The 23,573-nt window shown below is 47.7% G+C and overlaps 1 protein-coding gene across 1 annotated transcript in view; it reads left to right on the top strand.

Annotated features, from left to right (window-relative positions):
* The window catches only part of LOC142558618 (thyrostimulin beta-5 subunit-like), a 45,742-nt gene extending 22,438 nt beyond the window's left edge, over positions 1-23,304 (top strand). The window contains exon 2 of the mRNA XM_075670793.1: positions 22,982-23,304. Coding sequence (XP_075526908.1) covers positions 22,982-23,197 — 216 coding nt within the window. The 3' untranslated portion in view covers positions 23,198-23,304. The remainder of the gene's footprint in view (positions 1-22,981) is intronic.
* Positions 23,305-23,573: the final 269 nt, after the last annotated feature.

The raw sequence follows: 23,573 nt of genomic DNA, 5'->3' as shown, positions 1-23,573 counted from the left end.
ATCAGTATGCAAATAGCAGGCGTCAATTTCTGAATGCAAAAGCAGCTTGTCTTGCGTGGGCGTTTTATTTAGTCGTTTCTTTCATCGTTTCTTGAAAGGCCCGTCTTTGCCAAGGCATAATTCCATGACAGTGTAGCTAACATTCGGCCTCGCCACCTATTATTGTTACCTATGTTTTAAGGAGACACTAAAAATGAAAATGATTCGAGGTGTATCTGTACCTTGCCGTTATTAAAAAAAATTAGCAGAACCCATGTCACGGTGACTGTCGATGGTAACGCGTTTAACATTGACTCAGTATAGCAACATAACGTATTGCCACCGTCGAAATAAGATATGTATGATGCCTGTACTGCAGCGGGACTCCTCTTTCGCGCTTCCCTACGAACACTCAGCGCCATCTAGCGAAGCCGCCGCGAAGCAAACTCGTGGCCTCCGAAATACATAGCGTGCTCGTGCGTGCGAACACGGGGAAGCGCGTAATGTGGCAACCACGCTACGCTGAGAAGTCCGCGCATAGAGTAACTTAGTATACGACAAGAGCGGACACTCGAGCCGTTTCGCGGCCGAGCTATGGAGCTTCGCCGATTCCGCTAGGTGGCAGAGCCCATCAAGAAAAATGCGGCTGTGGCTGCGGCTGCGGCTAGCTGCTTGACAGGCGGCACGACCACTGGGCATGGCCCAACATGTGCGAAGCCTTGTCAGACCGCTCCGCCGGGCTCTTTCTGTAAAATGCACCTGAGCATCGTTGTTGGGTTCTTCTGACAGCGTCTGCTTCGTCGCCGCTTCATGGTAAGGCCACAGCAAGTTCTTTTGCGCGTTGTTAACGACTTATTCTTTTCGCATTTCGTTATGTCACTGTTAGCCGCACGAACGAGTGACGGCGGCCTTGCAGCCATGAAACGCTGCTACCCATTTGCTACGCTGACTTTCATTTCGTGTTCTTTTTTTTATGCGCAGCAATGAGCGGTGATGCTGGCGATAACAACGATGCGGCAGCGTCCGAGCTGCGATGCACGTTCGATACAATGACGAAGTTAGAAAATAAAATAAAATGGCTCGTTAAGAAATGTGGCCTATGAACACATGCCGTTCGGGGCAGAGAGCTTTATGATACGCGCGGCGACTGCTGAAAAAGTATGCTCTCCTTCTGCAAAAGAAATGTAGTTATTTCTAAAGCGGTACACGTGCAATATTTGCAGTATGGCAATAATGCGCTCTCTCCCAACCTCTTTAGAAGGCTATGTGCGCTCGAGAGTTGTTAGCTGTTCTGCATAGGGGCTGAGAATACGTGTTTTCATTTCTTAATTGTGTATGGAGTCGTTACCGTAGAAAGTTCTTTGCTTCCTAGCCTTTATAACCAGTGCTTCCTTAACCAAAAAAAAAAATAAAATAAGATACGCATTGCATAAACGAACGCAGCATCTCCATTATAAAGCTTTGCAGGCACCAATATTGCTTATACGAAGGAACGTAGCGTCTACATTCAATAGCTTTGAAGCCTCCAGTATTGCTTACCTTCTGTCTGTCATTCTGCGTATTGCAGGAATCTCCACCATTTGCTGAAAATACACTGCACAGCCAAAGGACATCACGCATACTCAAATGCAAAATTCCAAGTATCAGAAGACGATTGCAAGGCTTCAAAGACAGCAGGTGAAGACCCCCAACACAAAATGCTTAATTGCAGCTCTTTAATGACGGCACACTGGCTTACACATTCGAGATGAAGATGTCGGTGCGTGCTCAATTATTTTTGCAGCCATTTTATTTCGGCACGCTACCATTTACATAATTTTGCTGTCCTAATTCACCCTCCTTCGCAGAAGTACAAGAAAAAAACGTCATATTTTTTTCCCTTCTAAAACAATCCCATTTTAAGCAAATTAATTGCTGTCGTCTATTTGTAGTTTTCTTTTTCATTATCTGGATAGTTGCAACACGTCTTCTATGTGTTTTGCTCGTGCAAAGTTATTGCCATCACGCCATTCGTTTCCGACTATTCTCCATTTACCGGTGTCACACGACCACTTTCGATCGCGAACAAGTCCGATCCGGATTGAAATTCGCTACTAATATTGGCGCCATCGCGCAGCTTGCGCAAAAGAACCAATCGTGACTGAGAAATTCAAATCGGATTGGGCTTGATCGCGTTTAAAAGTGCGCCGTGTGACACCCGTATTACTTGCATTTCGCTGTTTCTTCCCGTTTTCATGTATCTGCCTCTTACAATCTTGCTGCAATAAATAGTTGTCTGCTATTTTCGTGTTCTTGACTGTGCAGCAAGTTCATTTAAATTTAAGGAACACGGCACATTTATTTAGGATACACCTTTTGGCGTCAGTTACTAGACGTACAATATCATAAACGAAAAAGTTCTACTTCCTCAACAGTTCGCATGAATGTTGCGCTAAGTTACAGCTTGAAACAGCAAATATGAATTTAAATGAAACTAACATGAGTGAAACACCTTTGCGCGCTCGTCGTCACAACATATAAACAGCGGCACAAGCGCCTGCATGAAATCACGCGATTTAAGCAAAGGTATGGGTCCCCCCCCCAAATAAAACAAGAAACGAAACTGAAATTGGAGCCACCGAGATTCGGCAGCGTGCGCGACTATCTTGGAAGCTGGTGCATTTCGCCGATTCCGCTTGGTGCGCTGAGAGCCAAAGTCGGCCGCAGGCGCCTATTGGGAGTGTCCGCTCTTGTCGTATACTAAGTTACTCTATGGTCCGCGCGTAGCCTTCAAGCCGAGAAGCGTGGCGCGCCGGTGCCTGCGAACGCTGAGAATGGTTCCCTCGCTTGCCGCACACTGTTAGGGTTGGCGTCTGACACCACGTGGCGACAGGCCATTCACCCGACCTTCCCTGAAAAAGAGCCCACGTGCACCGGAGGAGTCATTCACCCGACCTTCTCTGAACAAGAGCCCACGTGCACCGGAGGGGTCATTCACCCGACCTTCCCTGCACCGGAGCCCACGTGCACCGGAGGGGTCGTTCACCCGACCGGATTCGTCGCTGAGAGGATCGACCTCTCCTACCCGTGTTTGGTATTGCAGGAGGAGGGGCCCTTTCTCCGTGCCTGTCACGTGTCATCGATGGACGCAAGATCCCGCCCACACTTGTAGAGAGCTATTTAAGGGGCTCCGAAATGTACTTTGAGATACTTCTTACTTGAGACTTCATACTTAAGACTTCATGCTTTTCTTATTTTCTTTCAACTACCTTTGAATAAACCGTGCAAGTTTCGCACTAGCAAATCGTCTCGCCCTTGCTCGGTCGCCATGGTCTACCGGATGCCTGCAGCCCGCCGACAACGCCACGCTACCCAATAAGTAATGTCGGTCGAGCTTCGATAGGCAGGCGTCGCTACTTCTCGGCAGCAGTACGGTACGCTACGCTGGAGTACGCAAGAAACAGGTTGCTAGCGGTGGGATCGCCTACAAACGTAGCAAACTGGTTGCTAACGGTGGGATCGCCCCTGAAGCGCAACAAACTGGCTGGCAGCGATTGGGATACGAAATCCTGGAGGCCCCAACTTGGACGACAACTACGAGATCGTAGCTTCTTCGTCCTGGCAACAACGTTCGGAAAGAAGGTGTCCGGATCATGACTGCATATGGTGAGTGCACGGCTTTTCTTCACTGAGATATCACTTGGCTTTTACGTATTTTTTGGAAAGTACATTGCAGTGATTTTTCTTTAAACCGTTGACGGAAGTTTGAGTACGTCAAGGTTGTATAGCGTGAAGGTTCAGCAGCACTAAGGGCAGCCATGAACTTGAAGGCCCTAAAGAAGCCGGAATTGTTGAGCTTGGCCAAAGAGTTGGGCCTCCAAATTGCCGAATCAAAGAGAAAGCCGGAGATCATTGAGGCGATCGAAGCGACCGGGGCAGACGACGAGGAACTGACGGAATGCCTCGAGAGCATTAAAGAAAAAGAAGGAGAGCGTAAGCGCCTAGAGGAAAAAGAGGAGCGCGAACGGGCAGCACGTGAGGCCAAAGAAGAGCGTAAGCGCCTAGAGGAAAAAGAGGAGCGCGAGCGGGCTGCACGTGAGGCAAAAGAAGAGCGCGACCTCGAAATGAAGCGCCTAGAGGTTGAGCTTCTGAAAGCACAAAATAGCGAAAGACCTAGCACAGAGGCACGTGAAAGCGAGCGCAGAATGACAGACTTGATGGCACCCTACGCAGTAGGAGGGGACATAGGTCTTTTTCTGGTACAGTTTGAGCGCACGTGTGAGAAGGCAAAATTCGCGAGAAACACGTGGCCGCAACGCTTGCTTACGTTACTGCCACGTGAGGTAGCTGATATTATCGCCCGCATGGGGAAAGAAGAAGCAGAGGACTTCGATGAAGTCAAAGCGAACGTGCTTAAAAAGTATAGATTATCAGCGGAAGCATTCAGGCGAAAGTTCAGAGAAGTCGAGAAGACCAAGAGTGAGTCATATTCAAATTTTGCGTACACCTTAGAGGTAAACCTGAAGGAATGGCTCAGAGAAGAGGGTGCACTCGGCGACGCCGAAAGGACAATGCAGTGCGTTGCCTTAGAACAGTTCTACCGACGGCTGCCAGTAAACATCAAGTATTGGGTTCAGGATAGGCCAGGCGTAGACACTGTTACGAGAGCGGCCGATCTCGCTGAGGAGTACGTAACTCGCCGTGCGGACGAAGGCAGCGAAGCTCCTAAGGAGGAGATGAATAAATGCAGACCTGACAAGCCAAAACGATGGTCAAAGTCGAGTCGGTATAAAACAAAGGAAAGATCAGATTCAGGGAAAAGTAGTGACGAGGACAGCGAAGGAGAAAAGGAGTCACCCGAACAGAGGGCAGAAAAGCAAAAGAAAAAGGCTTTCGAGGCCAAGAAACCAGTAGTTTGCTACAACTGCCGGCAAACGGGGCATATCTCCGTGGGATGCAGAAATACCAAACTAGTGTTAATGTCACTAAGTAGTAACGCAGAGAATCTGAACTTGCTCGAACCGTACATTCGAGACCTCGTGGTAAACGGCAAACCGTGTAGAGTGCTTCGCGACTCGGCAGCCACAATGGACGTAGTGCATCCGTCGTACGTAGAGGCAGGCCAGTTCACGGGGGAATGTGCTTCGTAAGGCAAGCCGTAGAGGCCTCCAGTGTTTGTCTCCCGGTGGCCAAAATTCGTATTGAAGGCCCTTTCGGAGTACTGGACACTGAAGCCGCCGTCTCGGCACATGTTCCGCCGCAGTATCCGTATTTGTTTTCTAACAAATCAGAGGATTTGCTACGACGCAAGGGAATCGGGTTTAGTGAGGGAACAGTGCAAGCTCTAACTCGTTCCAAGGCAAATGAGCTCGCCGCTAAAGCAGTGGATGAAAGTCCAGTGGTGAAAGAAACCGGTTTGACAGCTGATTGGTCAACTAGTACTGAACAGGATAGCCCTATAGGGGATGAGGCGGAAAGTACGCCAGCTAATGAAAAAACCAGGAAAGCAGCGAAGCCTGAAATGTCGCGAGAAGCAGAATGCAGCAAGTTATTGAACGTAAGCCCTGCCACAATGATTGCCGAGCAGGAAATGCGTAAAGCACAAAACAATGCTGACCATTACTATGACAGGACGGCTCGCACGCGACGCTTTGAAGTTGGGGAAAAGCGAATGAACGTGAAACCCTCTTTGAATAAACAATCTGAGGAAATGCCTGTCGACTTTCCAGAGTTACCAGCAGTGACGGAGACAAAAGACATTGACGAGACCATTGATAAGTTAGTGGAACAGGCGGAGTTGGATCCCATTCAGAGGGCCGAACTGAGGGAACTCGTGTTTCAATTTAAAGACGTATTTTCAGACACACCGGGCAGGACGACCGCGATCGTTCACGATATCGAGTTAACCTAGTCGGACCCTGTTCGTTCGAAAGCTTATCGCGTTTCGCCTCGTCAACGTGAAGTCATGACCGCTGAAATAAACAAGATGTTAGAGCTAGGTGTAATCGAGCCAGGAGAGAGTGATTAGACCTCGCCTCTTATCTTGGTTCAGGTCCCAGGAAAAAAGCCGCGGCCATGTATCGACTACCGCAGGCTCAATTTAATCACGAAGGACCAGACTTATCCAATACCGCATATCGAGGAAAGGCTTGAGAAAGTGAGCAGTGCTAATTTCATCTCTACGCTCGATTTAGTCAGAGGGTATTGGCAGGTTCCATTGACCGAGAGGGCAAGCAGGCTTGCAGCGTTTATTTCCCCGATGGGAACCTTTCGTCCGAAAGTCCTGAGTTTTGGATTAAAGAATGCGCCATATTGCTTCTCTAGCCTTATGGACCAGGTGCTACGAGGAATGGAGGACTTTGCACTTCCCTATCTCGATGACATAGCTATCTTTTCTTCATCATGAGCGGACCATATGCAACACCTGCGAACCGTGTTGTGTCGGCTACGAGAGGCCAACTTAACTGTTAAGGCTCCCAAATGCCAATTAGGGCGCGCGGAGGTAGCTTATCTAGGTCATGTAATAGGGCAAGGCCATCGTCGGCCTTCCGAGGTTAAACTGACCGCGATAGACAACTTCCCGCAACCACGCACCAAGCGAGACATCAGATCATTCATTGGCTTGGCTGGTTATTACCAATGATATATTCCGCGGTATTCCGAGATTGCGAGTCCTTTAACGGGTGCTCTCAGAAAAACAGAACCACAAACTGTAAAGTGGGATGACGCGAAAGAAAAGGCTTTTAGTATGCTGAAGAACGCACTAACGAGTCAGCCAGTGTTGAACGCGCCCGACTACTCTAAGCCATTTATTCTTCAGTGTGATGCCAGTGACAGGGGTATGGGGGTGGTGCTCTGTCAAAAGAAAGATGACGAGAACGAACACCCTGTACTGTACGCCAGTAGAAAGCTTTCAGTTCGTGAGGAAGCATACAGTGCATCAGAAAAGCAATGCGCCTGCGTAGTTTGGGCGGTACCGGAGCCAGCTTGCTATATCGCTGGCTCAAGATTCACAATAGAGACTGACCACTGTCCCCTCACATGGCTGCAGTCCATGTCTACGAAAAACGGTCGTCTTCTGCGCTGGAGCTTGGCTCTGCAACAGTACACCTTCGATATTCGCTACAAGAAGGGTAAGCTTAACGGCAATGCCGACGGTTTAAGTCGTTGCCCCTAGTGTATCGAAAGCCTCGTGCTCATCCGGGTTTCCGTGGCATATTTTTCGTGCATTCATATGGTTTTCCGAAGTGAAGCCGATTGTTAGCTGATTTTAATAACCACGTCTTAACGCTTTCAAGGAATGGCTGTTTTTAGTGTTAAGGGGGGAAGGACGCGCGTAGGAAATGGGAAAGATGTAGCGGGTTTTCTTTTTTTGTTAAAAGCCGGGTGTGTCTTGGGGGAGAGTGGCCGTGTGCTCGCTGCTTTGTGGTTGTGGGTCCGGCACTGTTCTGGGGTGATTGCTTGCCCTCGCAGGAGACGAAAAGTCGCGAGGCCTGCTGGCAAAGACCAATTTCACCGGACCGGACCAAGGAGAAAAGTCAAGAGCGCCACCAAGGACGGAAGACCACTCCCCGGAATCTACCTTTTGACGAACGAAGGGTTCGTGACCTCCACGGGGAATCCTGATACCGAAACGCCGATCCCTCGTACAGCGGCTGCTGGCCCCTACACGTCGGGATCTTCCTTCCCCGCCGGAGATGCTGTTAGGGTTGGCGTCTGACACCACGTGGCGACAGGTCATTCACCCGACCTTCCCTGAACAAGAGCCCACGTGCACCGGAGGAGTCATTCACCCGACCTTCTCTGAACAAGAGCCCACGTGCACCGGAGGGGTCATTCACCCGACCTTCCCTGCACCGGAGCCCACGTGCACCGGAGGGGTCGTTCACCCGACCGGATTCCTCGCTGAGAGGATCGACCTCTCCTACCCGTGTTTGGTATTGCAGGAGGAGGGGCCCTCTCTCCGTGCCTGTCACGTGTCATCGATGGACGCAAGATCCCGCTTACACTTGTAGAGAGCTATTTAAGGGGCTCCGAAATGTACTTTGAGATACTTCTTACTTGAGACTTCATACTTCATACTTAAGACTTCATGCTTTTCTTATTTTCTTTCAACTACCTTTGAATAACCGTGCAAGTTTCGCACTAGCAAATCGTCTCGCCCTTGCTCGGTCGCCATGGTCTACCGGATGCCTGCAGCCCGCCGACAACGCCACGCTACCCAATAAGTAATGTCGGTCGAGCTTCGATAGGCAGGCGCCGCTACTTCTCGGCAGCAGTACGGTACGCTACCCTGGAGTACGCAAGAAACAGGTTGCTAGCGGTGGGATCGCCTACAAACGCAACAAACTGGTTGCTAACGGTGGGATCGCCCCTGAAGCGCAACAACACTCAGTGGCTCATAATCGGTGACCGAAGTTGGTATGTGGTTCATTAAATAGCCGCATACACCCAGTGTGCATTCACGGCGCAACTCGCTAAAGCGTTGGCGTGGTAGGCGTGCATTGAAAAATTGGCAGTGGCTTAGCTCGGCTATGCCAGGATATACGTAGCGAAAGCTAAGGCATAGCATGGTTAGCCTTGGTTAATCTTGATTGCAAATCCAGGTTAGTCTGGTTGTCTAGCTATGTCGCGACGTTTATCCAGTCGTTCGGCGCGCTGTTCGTCTGTTTCCTGGTCGATTCGTTTCCTCTTCATCTCGTTTCGATGTCGATGCCAGGTCTCCTCCTGCTTATCAGAATTGTCGCCGTCCATACTGCCGCCTCAATTGTGGTTGCGGCGCACGCAAGCTCTCCTTTTCAATCCTCCGACATGTTATCAGGCATGCGACGCAACTGGCGAAGCGAGCGGAATCGAGCGCAATGACGCGGAACGCGGTGTGACGTCATACCAAACGGCGACGGCGGAGAGGCGCGGCGCTGCGCAGCGTCGGAACACCTGTGGCTCGGTGCCACTAGTGGCGCATGCGCAGTAGTGACTAGGGAGAGAGAAATATCCGCGGCGAGGCGCGCGTTGTGACGTCATGTGCCTCCTCGGAGCACCACCACGGCGAAATCGCAAGTGCGCGGCCAGTAAAGCTTTCACTTTAAAAAGCGGCGCACATACCCAGCGCACTTGCGGTGCAGCCTGCTAAAGCGTCGGGTTGCTCTCCTTGAGGAACACTTCTGACGTGGGTTCGATTCCGTTACGCACCGGAAAAAAATTTAAGGGATGTTTTTCGTCATTGTAGAGCAGCAGAATTCCAGTGGCTTGTATAATTACCCAAGTTTATGTCAGAAACGTTCATTGAACAGCGACGCACACCTACCGGCAGTTACCCAAGTAGGCATCGAAGAGGCTCATTGAATACCAGCGCAGGCCGAGTGGCACCTGTCCAGTGCTCCAAGTCGGCGTCAAAAAGTTTCGTCGAACAACGGTACCCTCGTTGAAGAGTGGCACGTATGTACAACATAGTGATCCAAGTTAGTCCAACGGTTGGTTTCGAACCCTGTTCCCTCAGCACAGCAGCGCGACGTGCTACCCATTCGACCACGGACTAGCTAATCAGGCGGGAAAATGGTTAGATACAAACACAGATAAATAACCTGCGCGTGAAGTACAATAAGAATGCGAACGCAATAAAACAGAAAGAGCTTACTGTGAGTAGACCTGGTAAGAGAAAAGACGCAGTGCCGAAAGCAGGTGGTGACACCACCTTGAGGTTATCGCACCTAGCGCGCCGTGATGTCATGGTTTTTTTTATGGCGTCTACTTGGGCATATAGTTATATTTTTATCAGTAAAGATGAACGACATTGTATCCTAACGGTGCCAAGGACCAAAGGTAGGAAGTTGCGAGGTCTTTACGACGCCACGAGACTCAAGTAGGAAAAAAAATATTTTCAAATTTCTCACATTGCACCGGCGTACCGGCGCCGAGTTTGGGTACGAAGTAAAAAAAAAAAAGGAAGACTGACCCTAATTTTCTCTTCTAGTAATCAACCTCTTACCACTAAAACTAAAGAAAATTGAAAGAATTTGTCAATCTGAACTGAATGTGTTTCTTTTTAGTTGAAAGCAACCTCCTGGGATTGCGATTCTTGGCTGCCGTTTCCAGTTGCAGGCGGGAACGATCAAACAGCGTCCGAGGTGGACGTCACGACGGGAAAACAGCGGGAACAGGCCGCGAAGCAGCGTACTTTACGTAAACGGCCGTAAAGTGGAACGTGGCTTGAGTACCGTTATGCAAGCGTGACTGGTCGCTTGCTTACCGATAGCAACATCGTCCACTGTCAGTTGATGGGCACAGCCTCAAACCGGTGACAGCAAGCGCGATATTGCTCTTCGCTTTGAATTTTTCACTCTAAAGAGATTCGAATTGAAAGGTGTCAACAATCGTGATGCGAAGAAAATTACTTGGGCTTTATGTTTGGGCTGCGCCAGACTGAAGTTGCCCAAGGTGCGAGTGAGAGAAAAAGAATGGGCTTTTATGAGAGCTGGAAGTTTAGCGTCATTCCAAATGATCAGAGTGAAATGGATGGATGGAAAAACTTTATTATGGTCCATCGGGACGCGCACTAGCACGTAGCGGGCCGCTCCCACGTCGGGACAGAAGGACCTAGCCTCTCCGCCACGTCGCGGGCCCCTTGTACATGCCCATAGTTGGGCTTCAAAATCGGGACTGCGTAGGGCAGCCTCCCACTTGGACGACGTAACGTCTTCGTCGCCGCGTGATGTGGGGCACCACCAGAGCATGTGATCTAAGTTGGCAAAGTCTGAGCAAAGCGTGCAGATAAAATAAAGATAAATAAAAAAATGAAAGAAAGAATTATTCAGATTCAAAGACGCATGTTGGAGCAGTGAAGCAAAGCTCTAGTGATTTCGTTAAATAAATTGCATACAAATAACAACTATGCGCACACAACTGCGTTTACTTTCATCATATAGAACGCGTAATTTTACGTAATGGTTGTGTTTATGCATTGTAAAACTCACAACTTCTACAGGGTGTCCCAGCTAACTCTAGCCAAAGTTTAAAAATATGCAAATACCACGTAGCTGGACAGAACAAAGGTAATGTTGTTTTCCGTCGCTTGGAAATAATCAAATTATGTTTTCTCATTGCAACCAATTAGATAATTAGCCTTAATTAATTAATCAACTTCTGAAATAATATAATTAGATTAACAGTGTCAGTGAGAAAATTGTAGAGTGACACGAAAAACTACCGATACAGCTCAAAAACAGATCGGCCCTATCAACTGCGCCATCCTGAACGCGTGACATTAAGCTCGGCGTATCGAGGCCTATCCAAGCCTCTCTTCACTTAGGGGCGACAACTATTGGGACGTAGGCCGCGACTGTGACAATCCATTCCAATGTTAATGCGTCAGACGAAGTTGTGAACGCGCTCATATCTAATTTGGTAAAAGTGAAAACGAAGGCGGCACTCAATAAAAGGCGCATAATATCTGTTCGGTTATGCACAATCTAATCACTCGTTTCCTACCGCACCAAAGCAATGAGTAATTTATGACTGATCTCTGAATATCCATACTTTCAGCAATGTATCCTAACTTTCTTTATTCTTTTACCTTAACATTCTGGTATGACGTACTGCTCTATTTCTCCCCCCCTCTGTGGACAACTTTTCTTTTTATATATGAAACTCGATGTGTTTATAGTTTAAACGTGTTTAAATTAAGTTCTCCGGAACTTCGCAATAACCGTTTCATAAAACTTCGTCAACTTTGCCGATTTCCGCAGAACTGATCTGCTATATTCACTTTCCCTGCGCTCTTCGGTTTATCGAGTAATTCACCATCGCCCTGCGATCTCCTAGGCAACTGGTTAGCTGAGATGGGACATCACGGAAATGTATAGGGTTTGATACCCGGACCAGCTGTGAAGCTTTCTGAGAAACCCGGATGAGTTTTCTTTGTAGCTCTGTGCTGCTCTCACATCAATTTCAGTTTTTCCCTTTCAATTTAGATATGTATTATTCGTGGCATAATATTAGCGAGTTTTAGCTTGTCCGTAAACATGTTAAGATACACGAAATGCTGAATTACCGGAGACATGCACTGCATTCTGACTATAGCGCTTAGCGCAAAGTGGTGGGCAGGCAGAAACAATAAAACGAGCGCTAAGCATCATAGCACTTTACATTAAATGCAGCTTCAGAGAAACCCGCTTCAACGGAAACAATAGAGAGAGGCTTTGATTTAGCGACAAAAGTCAATGTAGTGTCCTCAGGAATGATAATTTTTTCGGATGTCGGGTTTGTAGTGCAGACCAATCCGGAGCCATTGTCAAACCGGACCAGCCCTGATGCAAAGGCTATCCCTCTTTTTGAGACAGCGTGCATATGCTTGTACGAGCACGTCACCACAGTCAATGACATCGGAGGTGATTGCAACAATGCGCTGATGGCAAGGAGGTAGCTCGGTGTCTTCTGCAGCAAGCAACTGAAGTGGTGCGTGATGTGCATGAACCGAACAGGCGGTGTCGGTCATGGGGAGAACACGTTGCCGGCAGCTGATGGAACTGGACTCTGTAGAAAGAAAATTTTATCCTAATATCAGCTGCTAGGCACACGAACTTAGCACTGCGAATTGTACATATGTACAATTCAGAGGTCCGTCAATGTAGACATGAGCAGTGCACATGGCGGAAGGTCGAATGGCGTCCCCCTGAGCAGCGAGTAGTGTAGGTCCCTCATAGGGAGTGATCACTTTCCGTAGTCGCGAACACAGATCACGATGAATAATTGACAAACTAGCACCAGTGTCTATTCATGCTTCCACGTGTACTCCTTCTACTAAAACAGATAGCATGTTATGCAGTCGCGCTTGAGGAATGCGTCCTGTAGTGCAATGCAGCTTTTCCTCCAAAAGCTGCCTAATTAGTTTTCTAGGTGACGGTCGGCGAATTTAGAGGCTGGTCGAAGGGGTGACGTAGAGTGACGAAGGTGTGACGGCGAGCGGCGTCTGGCAGGACGGCAGCTAGGAGCCGTCTCGGACGTTGCAGGTGCCGATGGAGAGCGGCCGGCACACAGAGGAAAACACCCAGAAAAGTCGTCCGGTTCGTAAGTGTCAAATCCGCGACGCTCGGCTTGCCGATGCTTGTGACAGCAACGTGCGATGCAGACTCGATATCCACATAGATCGAACCGGGTGCTATGGCGGATAGTTAGGCTGGTTAGGTGCGTTGGGAGACATCGAAACCAAGTGGCCAGGGCAGGTGTCGGTTTTGGAGGCATCAATGGAACGATGGCGGGGGTAACCGCGGCTATGTGCCCGTATGTTGGTGGGGGCCTACGGGCTAGAGGCTCTGTACACGCAGCACCAGCCATGGACATCAACTCCTCCTTGACGTCACGTAAAATGGTACTAGAGGCGTGGGAAGGAATCCGACCTGCCGAGAAGCCAACAGACTGCAGCTCTTCTCGTATGATTGCGCAGAGCACTGCGCGCAACGAGGGATCGGCGGCAGGGTTGTTTTCAGGGTTGTCCGGCAGAAATCGTACAGATTCGTGTTCGTCAAGGCGCTGGCACGTAGCTACAACATCAACGACGGAAGCCGGGTCCTTGATGACTAACGCATAGAAGGTGATAGTCCCGACGCCTTTGAGTACGTGGCGTACTCTGATTCTGTCATGGAAGCGTTGGCGCGGCGACAAAGAGTGAGGACATCCTCTATATACGAGGACTAGCCAAGTTTTTGCTTGCGAGTGTCGAGTGTCTTCTTCGCGAGGGTGGAACGAACCGCCGGAGTGCCAAAAACTTGTCGGAGCTACTGTTTGAAAGTACTCCAGTCGGTGAAGTCGATCTCGTTGTTGAAAAATCAAGCATTCGCTATGTTCGTGAGATAGAAGGATACGTGGCGCACCTTCAGAGCCTCGTCCCAATGGTTAGCAGAACTCACCCGGTCGTAGTTGTCAAGCCAATCCTCCACATCTTCACAGCGAAGACCAGCGAACGGATGGGGATCGCGCTGGGGCCCTCTGACGATCCAAGATGGATAGGCTGCGCCAGGCTAGTTGTAGAAGTGCTCTTTGGCTCGTCCTGCGGCATGCTAGCGGACAGCTGGCCCAAACGGCGACCTGAGCGAAGTTCCACGAGGCAGAGCGGGCGAACGGAGGACGGGGGACCGAGGAGCAACCTCCACCACGTGTGGCGTAGCAGTTAGCACGACCTTTAATATGCCCCAAAGACATGGGGGACCGATCACACTCAAGGCACAGATCAATCTCAAGATGAGTCCCCACAAGCGATGAAGACGAAGAACCCGATGTGATGATCATGTGCAGACAATGAAGAAGTGCTTATGAAATGCCCCCAATATAACTGACCGACTAATACTAGTTAGCGTTATAAAGCAACACAGAGGCACCTTATATAGTAGGGGACTCAAGGTTGACTTTGACTAGGTGAAATGTTTCTTAACGTGCACCTAATACTCGTTGCAGGTGATTGTTTGCATTCTGACACATTCCGCCCCGGCCGATTAGAGCACGTACGCTGCCGCCGCAAATTGTACCCACGACTTTAGGCTCATAAGCTGAATGCCGTAGCCCCTCAACCATGAGAATTGTCTTGAAGCTATGTTTTGCTTCTTTAGTATGGTACCTTGCACAGGCAGCTGTGAAATGTACCATGCAGTATTGCACACTGCACAACAGCCTTAAAAAGGGGCGGGGCCTCGTGAAGCTACATATATAAGAGATTTTCTTCCACCCACTGGTTGAAATAAATATGTAAGTCGATAAATTGATTGATAGAGTGACATCGCTTAGTTAATTACTGAGATTCGTCAATACCTTTGTTCACATTTCAGTGTCTTTCATACTCGGTCATTAAACGAAACTAAACAGTTTTAGTCACCCTATAATGGTGACGGCAACTCCATTTCTTATACTAGTAATAATAATTAAAATAATTTTGTTAGATAAGAAGAAACGTCGCAAATTCAGAAAATTTGGAGCGGAGTTAATTAAACAGAGTAAATGAGATAGTCACTATAGTAGTCACTGGAATATACAAAGACAAAATCCGCAGGAAAATTGCACCCCGCACTCTTCCGAGCCCCAAAGACATCACGCATGCGGAGTTCTCACCATTCTCATGTCTATATGTCAAGTCTAAGTATTCAGCAGACTAACTACGAAACAGAGGCTAAGAAGCGAAAACGTTCGTCAGATATGCCGTGTGTCCCAGCTAACGTCGACCAAGCTGCTCAACGAAACAAAATGTAAAAAAGCACAACATACAATTATAAAATATATGCGTTAGTTTGTCAGAATTGCAACGACTGAACGCCGTGTGTCTTGAGATCGTGTCTTGCAGCGTGTTTTTAAATTTTTTTTTTTCTGTTTATCGGCTTGGCTAATGTTAGCTGGGATATACAAGAGAGATTGATACTGCATTTTACAGGCCATAGGCACTTCATGATGTCGTATAGCTCCCCTTCACGTTAACGAGGCCACCGATTATTGGGTGATGAAACGTGACTTGCGAACCGAAAACGTAAGCGCGCCTAAACTGATCCGAAGCCAAAGAATGAAGAACAAATAATGCATTTGCTATTATGGCGACTGTCAGCGGAAGGTGAAACATCGCTGCCCAAAGCATTCAGAAATCCCTACACATCCATCGAAAACCTTTGGATTGCCTTGAGCAGTGGCGTCACGTGTTGTGATGTACAGTTATAATGCGATGACGTCATGCGTGTTCAGAAGAAAAGCGCGTGATTTATGCACTCCCATGGTGCACACATCCGCTAGCACGTAGATAAAGCAAAACCTGGACAATTTCGCAAACATTCATCTTGGGAACAACACACGAACGGACAAGAGACGCCGATGTTCGCTTCGCTTTGTCTCTTGTTTGTTGGTGCGTTGTTCTCAAGATGAATCCGCTGGCATGGTTGTTTCTGAAGGAGTTAGCAGACAATACCGGAGAAAGCAGGACGTTACTGTGGAAAAGTGTAGTCATTGGTGGGTGCTCCTACTTTTTCTAATTTATATTAATGATCTACCAGACAGTATCAAATCCAATATCAGAATATTTGCTGATGACTGCGTCATATATATCGTAATATTCGCTCTAACTGTGATCATGACATTCTTCATTCTGACCTAAGCGCAATAAACGTATGGTGTTCAACCTGGCTAATGCCTCTAAATCTTGCTAAAACTAAATTCATGTCTTTTACTAATCAGGCACCCCGAACTTCAACATCTTACATCTTAAACGACAGCCTTGTTGAACAAGTTTCCAGCTACAAATATCTTGGCGTACACCTAACCCCTAACTTGACTTGGAATAATCACATTAACCTTATCCTCGCATCTGCAAATTGTTCGCTTGGTTTCCTTAAACATAACCTCACACATGCTCCCGTGCACTTACGCTAATTGGCATACACAACACTAATACGCCCTAAAATAGAGTACGCGTCAGCCATATGGGATCCCCATCAGACATGCCTAATAACTGACTTAGAAGCCCTGCAAAACCGTGCTGTACGCTTCACCTTTTCATATTATTCACGAGAAACCAGTGTAACAGCATTAAAGAATCGCGCCGAGCTTGAAGCCTTGTCCCTTCGTCGTAATATATCTCGTTTAACACTATTCCATAAGCTTTACTATCACGTATCTCTTCATAACGAGTTCATGTGGGAATCCTCAGCCATTTTTCCGTGTCGGGATCATTCTTGCAAAGTCAAATACATCATTTGTCGTTCCCTCACATTTGGTCAGTCATTTATACCTCGCACCGCGATAGAGTGGAATAATCTGCCATCGCACATTGCCACGGAAACAAACGCCTCGAAATTTACAGACGCTCTACGCAGTACCATGCATACCTATAATACATAACGTTTCACTCTCTGACTTGTAAACTGTCTTTTTTTCATGCGCCGATAACCAAAGCCTCCGCGACGTTGTCATAGCTTGTGCAAATCATTTAAAGTTGCTGAACTAATAATTATTTTTATTTTTTATTTTTCGTTTTTTTCTGTGTTCATACGTTGATGCACTGTAATTAATTTTGTCCCAGTTTTGTTTTTGTATTGTATTTACATTTACGCACTGTTCTTTGCCTCACCGATGTAACCTTTACCCTATGTAATACCCTCCCTAGAGGGCCTTTAGGGTTATCGTGAAATAAATAAATAAATAAATAAATAAATAAATAAATAAATAAATAAAAACGGTACTAACATTTGAAGCAAAAACTTCGAGGTTAACAAAAGTTGGAGATGAAGTTAAGGATCACGCGACAAGAAATGGAATGAGAAATCACAGGCGTAGCGCTAAGAGACAGGAATATATAGTGTGGATTGCAGGTCAAACTGTAGAAGCCGATTATTTATTTGGGATTTAGTAGAAGAGATGGAGTTGAAGAAGGCAACGTGCCATAGATAAATGTTGGTCTATTCTAGACACGGGAAGCGCAGTTGAGGAAGGGAGGGAGTTAGGTGGTGTGCCCAAATTAGGAAATTTGCGGGCATAACATGGGGTGAGCTCGCGAGCAAGACAGGGTTAATTGGAGATTGGTGAGAGAGGCCTTCGTCCTGCAGTTTACCTTTGATAGGCCGATAATAATAACGGGGGAACGTCACTAAGTTACCCCCTCTCCCCACGCACTATCAGAAGGCAAGCATAAAATGTTATCGCTAAATATTTTATTGTGCAGTTCCCCCAATCTGCAAGATTCCACTCCTCGGTATTTTCATGCAACAAGTCGAAGACATGACATGATCGCCAGTCACAGATTCTAAAATTGATCAATTCTCAGGGAAATACTGCAGCTACTGGACCAAAATTGAGAACTTCTTAGACAGTACTTTTATCAGCGAATTGATGAGTACATTTATCACTGAACGCTTCGATCAGCAATGCTAACGTACACGAATGCCTTCCAAGGGCGCCGGCATCACCAGACAGGTGTTTGCCAAATTAAAATCCAAACTATGGCGCTTTAACATCCCGAATCTATATTTAGTGGTTAATGAGGGACACGTAGATGGGAGGGGGGTGTGCTCCGGATATATTTCAACCACCTGGAACTCTTTAACGCGGACCTGAACGTAATTACACTAGCGTCTTGGCATTCCGTTCTATCGAATAGCGGCCGCCTCGGCCGGAATTGACGCCTGCGACCTCGTGGGCAGAAGCAGAACGCCGTAGCCCCTGAGCCAGTGCTTCCCAGCGACGTTGCACAGTTTTTGGTTGGGTACGGTATATACGCAGTGACGTTAGCGCTCGGTACCTGGGGACTGAGAACGCTGCAGCAGCTTGGAATTGCGTCGCGTCCGCAGTACTGCGCAGCGGAAGCAGAACGAGACTGAGACGACGCAGAAGACGTGGGCATCCAGCTTCCTACAACGATCATACTAGAGGGAAATCTGGCGCTAGTGTTCAGAGGAGCTGAACTGGAAACACAGCGAGTCAGTCACGCAGGGTGCGAATGGTGGGTGTAGTATGCATGGATTTGTCTAAACTTTGTCCTTCTAGCTTCAAAGGGCTTTGTGACTAAGCACGTAATCGTATTCAACTAAATATGGCGTTATGGGCTTCTTAAATGGACCAATTCGCAGCGAATATGCACGTGCGTAGAGTTCATTGCCTTCGCGCATTTAGAAAAAGATGAGTGCATGAACATTTTGGATAGTAAGGACAGAGAAAGTGTAATGAATAGAGTCACAAGAACGCGTCACGCGTCATGCCTCAAGCGCGAAGACTATAGGCAAACCCACCATTCTCATGATAGCTGAACGATCGCAGCGCCACAGTTCTCTCTAGTAATTTTTGTGGGGAAAATGTACAGATGTGGAAGCCGAAGGCTGAAGTGAAGCAGACGATTACTTGAGGCTGCCATTTGGGTGACGCGGACAAGTTTATGAGTTTCCTGTGTGAGGATAGAAGGGCAGGAGATACAAAAGAAAATCAACTGCAAGACATGTTCTAAACACGTCGATTGCTTCACGTATTATTGCGACGTTGAACTGCTTTGCGTTGAAAGAGCACGGCTTTTCGAGAACTATATACATACGAAAGCTTAGCCAGTGCTCAAACAAGGACTGGATCCTCGGGGGAGGCTCAAAACCGGGAAAAAAAGAAAAATGAAGAAAAGGTAATGGGCTCAAGTTTTCTTCGAAGAGGACTGTAATTTCGCAAAGTGGCTTCAAGAAAACGTCAACGAAAGAAAGAAAAACGCGTGTCACTTTCCTCGGGCACCTTGCGGGCCCTATACACCTCCTTCCATGTTCTCTTTGTGAACGGCTGGTTGAGTGCTGGGGAAGTGATTTCGCCCCTCCACCAGACGTGCCACCCTAATGGAGCTCAGGTGCTCTTGAAAATAGTTGCGTGGTCGTTAGCAATGAAGTCGACCTTGTGGTTACTCGTCGCGCGTGAAGAAGAAAAGAAAACGCAGGGGCTGGCCATTCTTGTGGCTGTCCACATTTTGTAGTTACCATTTTTTTTTTCCTTCACAGAAGTGTTCCAAACAACGAATACCACCGCGGAGATGCTCTTGCCATGAAACCGCATATTTCAGCCATGATAAACTTAAACCGGTATTAAAAAGTTCCTGCTGTCGAAACGTATTCTCTCATTCGAGAATTTGCACGAAGTTTAGCTAACCTTTCTGACACTCGTTCGAGAGCACATCGCTGGATCCTCTCTTCACGGACTACGCGACGGCTCAAAAAAAATTATAGGGTTTTACGTGCCAAAACCACTTTCTTATTATGAGGCACGCCGTAGTGGAGCACTCCGGAAATTTCGACCACCTGGGGTTCTTTAACGTGCACCTAAATCTAAGTACACGGGTATTCTCGCATTTCGCCCCCATCGAAATGCGGCCGCCGTGGCGGGGATTCGATCCCGCGACCTTGTGCTCAGCAGCCCAACACCATAGCCACTGAGCAACCACGGCGGGTATGCGACAGCTTTTAGAAGCCTTCAAATTCCTCTAGTAATTTATTGATCCATGCGTTCATTGAACACCTTCTAAAGCAGTCCTAAAAAAATTAACAGAATTCAGCCATTCCTGCATAGCTCTGAACTCATTTACTGCGACAGCAGCAGGCATCTGACTGTGAACACTGCCATAATCTCAAGAACAACGTCCAGTTTGTGGTGCGCCCGACGCCGTCTTCGACTCCGAACCATGATGAATTGCCAGCTACCTGAAAAATGATTCGGGTAACATGTAGAGAAGTGATATGAGAATGACAGGGAGGTCAACGTGATCCTCACAGTGTGTGGGATCTGCATATTTATTTTGTGCTATATGGTGAAGGTTAAGGTAAGCACGGCCACAGGGAGGTGCCTGATACGATAATTGAGAAAAGGTAGAGTCCCATCCTTGTGTAGACACACATACATACACAAACGCGCACACGCGAAGTGTACTTTCTTTAGAGCGCAGCCGACCGTTCCTGCGGTGAGCGTCGGCGTAACCGAGCGAATGAACATAGCGAAGGGTGAAAGAGCGAACACCGAGCGTAGCGGGGGATGAAAGAAGTGAACAGAAAAGCGGAGGAGGAGGGTATGGCCAAAGCTAGAGAAGAAAAGCGCTGAGTGGCTACGATGGCTACGCGATGGCGCCAGAGTAGCCTGCGTCGTCTGAGAGTCCTTTCTGCGGCGGCTGCTGTCAATCGCATCCACGCATCACCCACGCGCTGCCTCTCGCGATCTCCAGATTGGAGCTTGCGCCACACCTTGCTCCGTTTGCAACTTGCCGCACGAGCCAGATTGTCCGCCAATATAGCGCGAAATTAAAACACGTATACAGCTGCGCTCCAATTTCGCATTAGGGAGTATGTAAACGTCGGTGATTTTTTACTGCCGTAGGCATTTTTCAGACACTCACACCTGGTCGTTGCGCGTTAACTAAATTGTAACCGTGGTACAGCTTAAGAAACGTCTTCGCTGAGAGTTGCGTCCACGATCTCTATCAGTGTGCATTCCGGAAATCTGAGAGGCAAGGATTAGAGAACTAATCCGAGCAAGTTTATTCAGATGAAATTAACAGAAAGAAGTAAACTTGGAGAAGAGATGGAATGCGTGCGACAGATAACGGGACTCTTTACTGAAACGGATACTAACGAAAAGGAGTAAGTTTAGGACGGCAGAGGATCAGACGAGACTGCAGACCTCAGCGCGCCTCCGCGCGCCACTCTCTTATCTACCTCCAGTTTTGAGACGCCCTCCTCGTAATCGGTCTATATCGCATGAAAACAGCGACTCTGCTGCGAATCACGTGCATGCGGTCACAATCTTAATTCGACGTCCTTTTTTTCCATAACTCGAACTTTCGAAGAGGATCCAGAAATATACCGTTTTCTGAGGCCGAAACAAGGTGTCTAACGATACAGTATTTATCACGAATAGCCGCAGTAAAATCTCACTTTTCAAATTGCGCGATTTATGTTTATGAATGTCTATAACGTTGTTCTGCATTTATATTCCATGATTAAAAATGTGTGTTGAGCACTGTACTTGAAGTCCTAGTGTTACTTTGGTAGGGGGGACTTGTATTTCACTTGTGACACAATGAAATCATCGCTATAGTTATCATTAACTTCAGATATTGAAATGTGCCACCCGCCAGATTTGCTAAGCTCCATGCTCCGCCCCTTTTACTACTTAGGTGTCCTTAAGAGTGTTTTCCTCTGTGTCTTGATTCTGTATAACACATGCGCGGAAGTCTCCCTCTTTATTTAACCAACTACTGACAATTTGGGCCGCAAACAATATATTTAATACGGTTCACTGTCAGGCTGCTCAAGGGCTCTTACCTTGGTTCCGATGAAGGCGCTTTATGGTCTAGTTGAAATTTAACAGAAAGATTTTATTCGAGCCTCCTGATTTTGGTAGGAGGAAGTAAGTGCAACCCTGAATCTCTGGGCACCCCCCCCCCCTAATAACCTAGTTTATATTTTTGATATCGAGAAGGTGTTTAATGACATATTGCGTTGTTGAAGGTTCTGCATTGAATTGATATATTGCGTTGTTAACATATTGCATCACCGCTTGAGATCCAGTAATTTTCGACTGCGATGTGAATGAAACCTTTACCAGTGCTGAATAAGTTGCGGAACTTCCAGGTTATCCTGAGATGTGCTTCTACGAGTTATTCAAAAAGACTGACTTAAACCTTCATTGCGTGCGATATATGGTGCCAACTATAGGTGTGACAATGTACTGTTTTACATGTCCTCACTTACAGAAATGCATAGCTTTTGGAAAACACACATGTTGGACCAAAACGGCGAATCTATAGCTTCCTCAGCAAGGCAAATTCAGTCAAATTATTCTCCAACTAAAGCGTGCGCATGATCCAACTGAACTTAGTCCAGAGTGGCATTCTGCATGGCAAGGCGTTTATTCTTACGAGCAATTTAGTGTTTTCTGTGAAGCGTGGCCGTTGCCTGAACAGAATCTTCCAAGGATGAATAGAATCTGTCATCGGGAAGCACTGCCTATGGTTGGGAGTAGTGATTACAAGCGCTTATTCTTACAGTATTGGGATGGCCCATAAACCAGAGTGCAACTTCTGTTTTTATTTGCGAGGAAACTATTGGAGCACTTAAGTGTACTTGTCCATAGTACGACGCCTCCTGTGTGTGCGTGCGTGTGCGTGCGTGCGGGTGCGTGTTTGTGTCCTCCGCGCAGTTCTCAGCTCCCTCCTTTCCTCTTTCTATTCCTCCTTTCTCTTTATTTTCCCTTTAAGGACGCTCGTCCGATCGACCTCCTTGCCTATCCTCTCATTCATTTCTGTGTGTGTGTTTCTCTCTCTCTGTCTTTGTGAGGCTCCTTGTACTACGTGCTCTTGTTTCTGAACAAATTGAAGAGGCTGCCATTATCTCGTTTGTTTATATTCCAGTAAGCGTAATTGAATTGGTGCCCTTAAATAAATACCTTGAAGAAGAAAAAAAAACAATTAATAACGCGTTAACCGATGACGCGTTTTCATGTACCTTGTGCCGAGACTCGTCCACTGACTAATGCAGTTATACCCTCGCAGATTGCTGACTGGCGGTTCCCGTTCAAGAAGTCCTTCCACCCGGTCTGCACATACGGCTCGGGCAAGCTGGTGCGCGCGCAGCTGCGCTTCTGCGACCCCGAGGACCTCGACGAAAGGGACGAGCTGCGCTCGTATGAGTACTACGAGGCGCTCAGCTGCTTGTGCCAGGTTTGCGACTCCAGCTGGACCAGCTGCGAGGGCTTCAGGCATCCCTAGACTCTGCCGGCGGTGAAGGACCGACAGCAGCCTCCTTCCACGGGCCCTAAAGAAGAGGCGCGCTGGGGCCTTGGACTGCACGGGACGCACCACTAACATTGACATTCCTCACCAAATATTGAAAATAATTACGCAAGGTAAACGCAGCGAGAGTCTGTTTATACTCAATGCATACAGTTCCCCCCGTTCGCGAACGCACTGTTTTCAGCACCTACTAACAGAATTTGGTAGGTTTGGACGGGTTTGTGTGGTGGCCGGCGACTTTAACGCTCCGCATACTGCATGGGGTTACGTTAAATCGCAGGCTAAAGGGACCCGCTTATGGAATGCCATCTGTAACATGAGATACACACTGCTTACCGACCCAGAGCACCCC

This window comes from Dermacentor variabilis, chromosome 1 (assembly GCF_050947875.1).
Source record: "Dermacentor variabilis isolate Ectoservices chromosome 1, ASM5094787v1, whole genome shotgun sequence".
Taxonomy (NCBI): Eukaryota; Metazoa; Arthropoda; class Arachnida; order Ixodida; family Ixodidae; genus Dermacentor; species Dermacentor variabilis.
The sequence above is the reverse complement of the archived record's forward strand: the minus strand, read 5'-3'. Positions and strand labels throughout refer to the sequence as shown.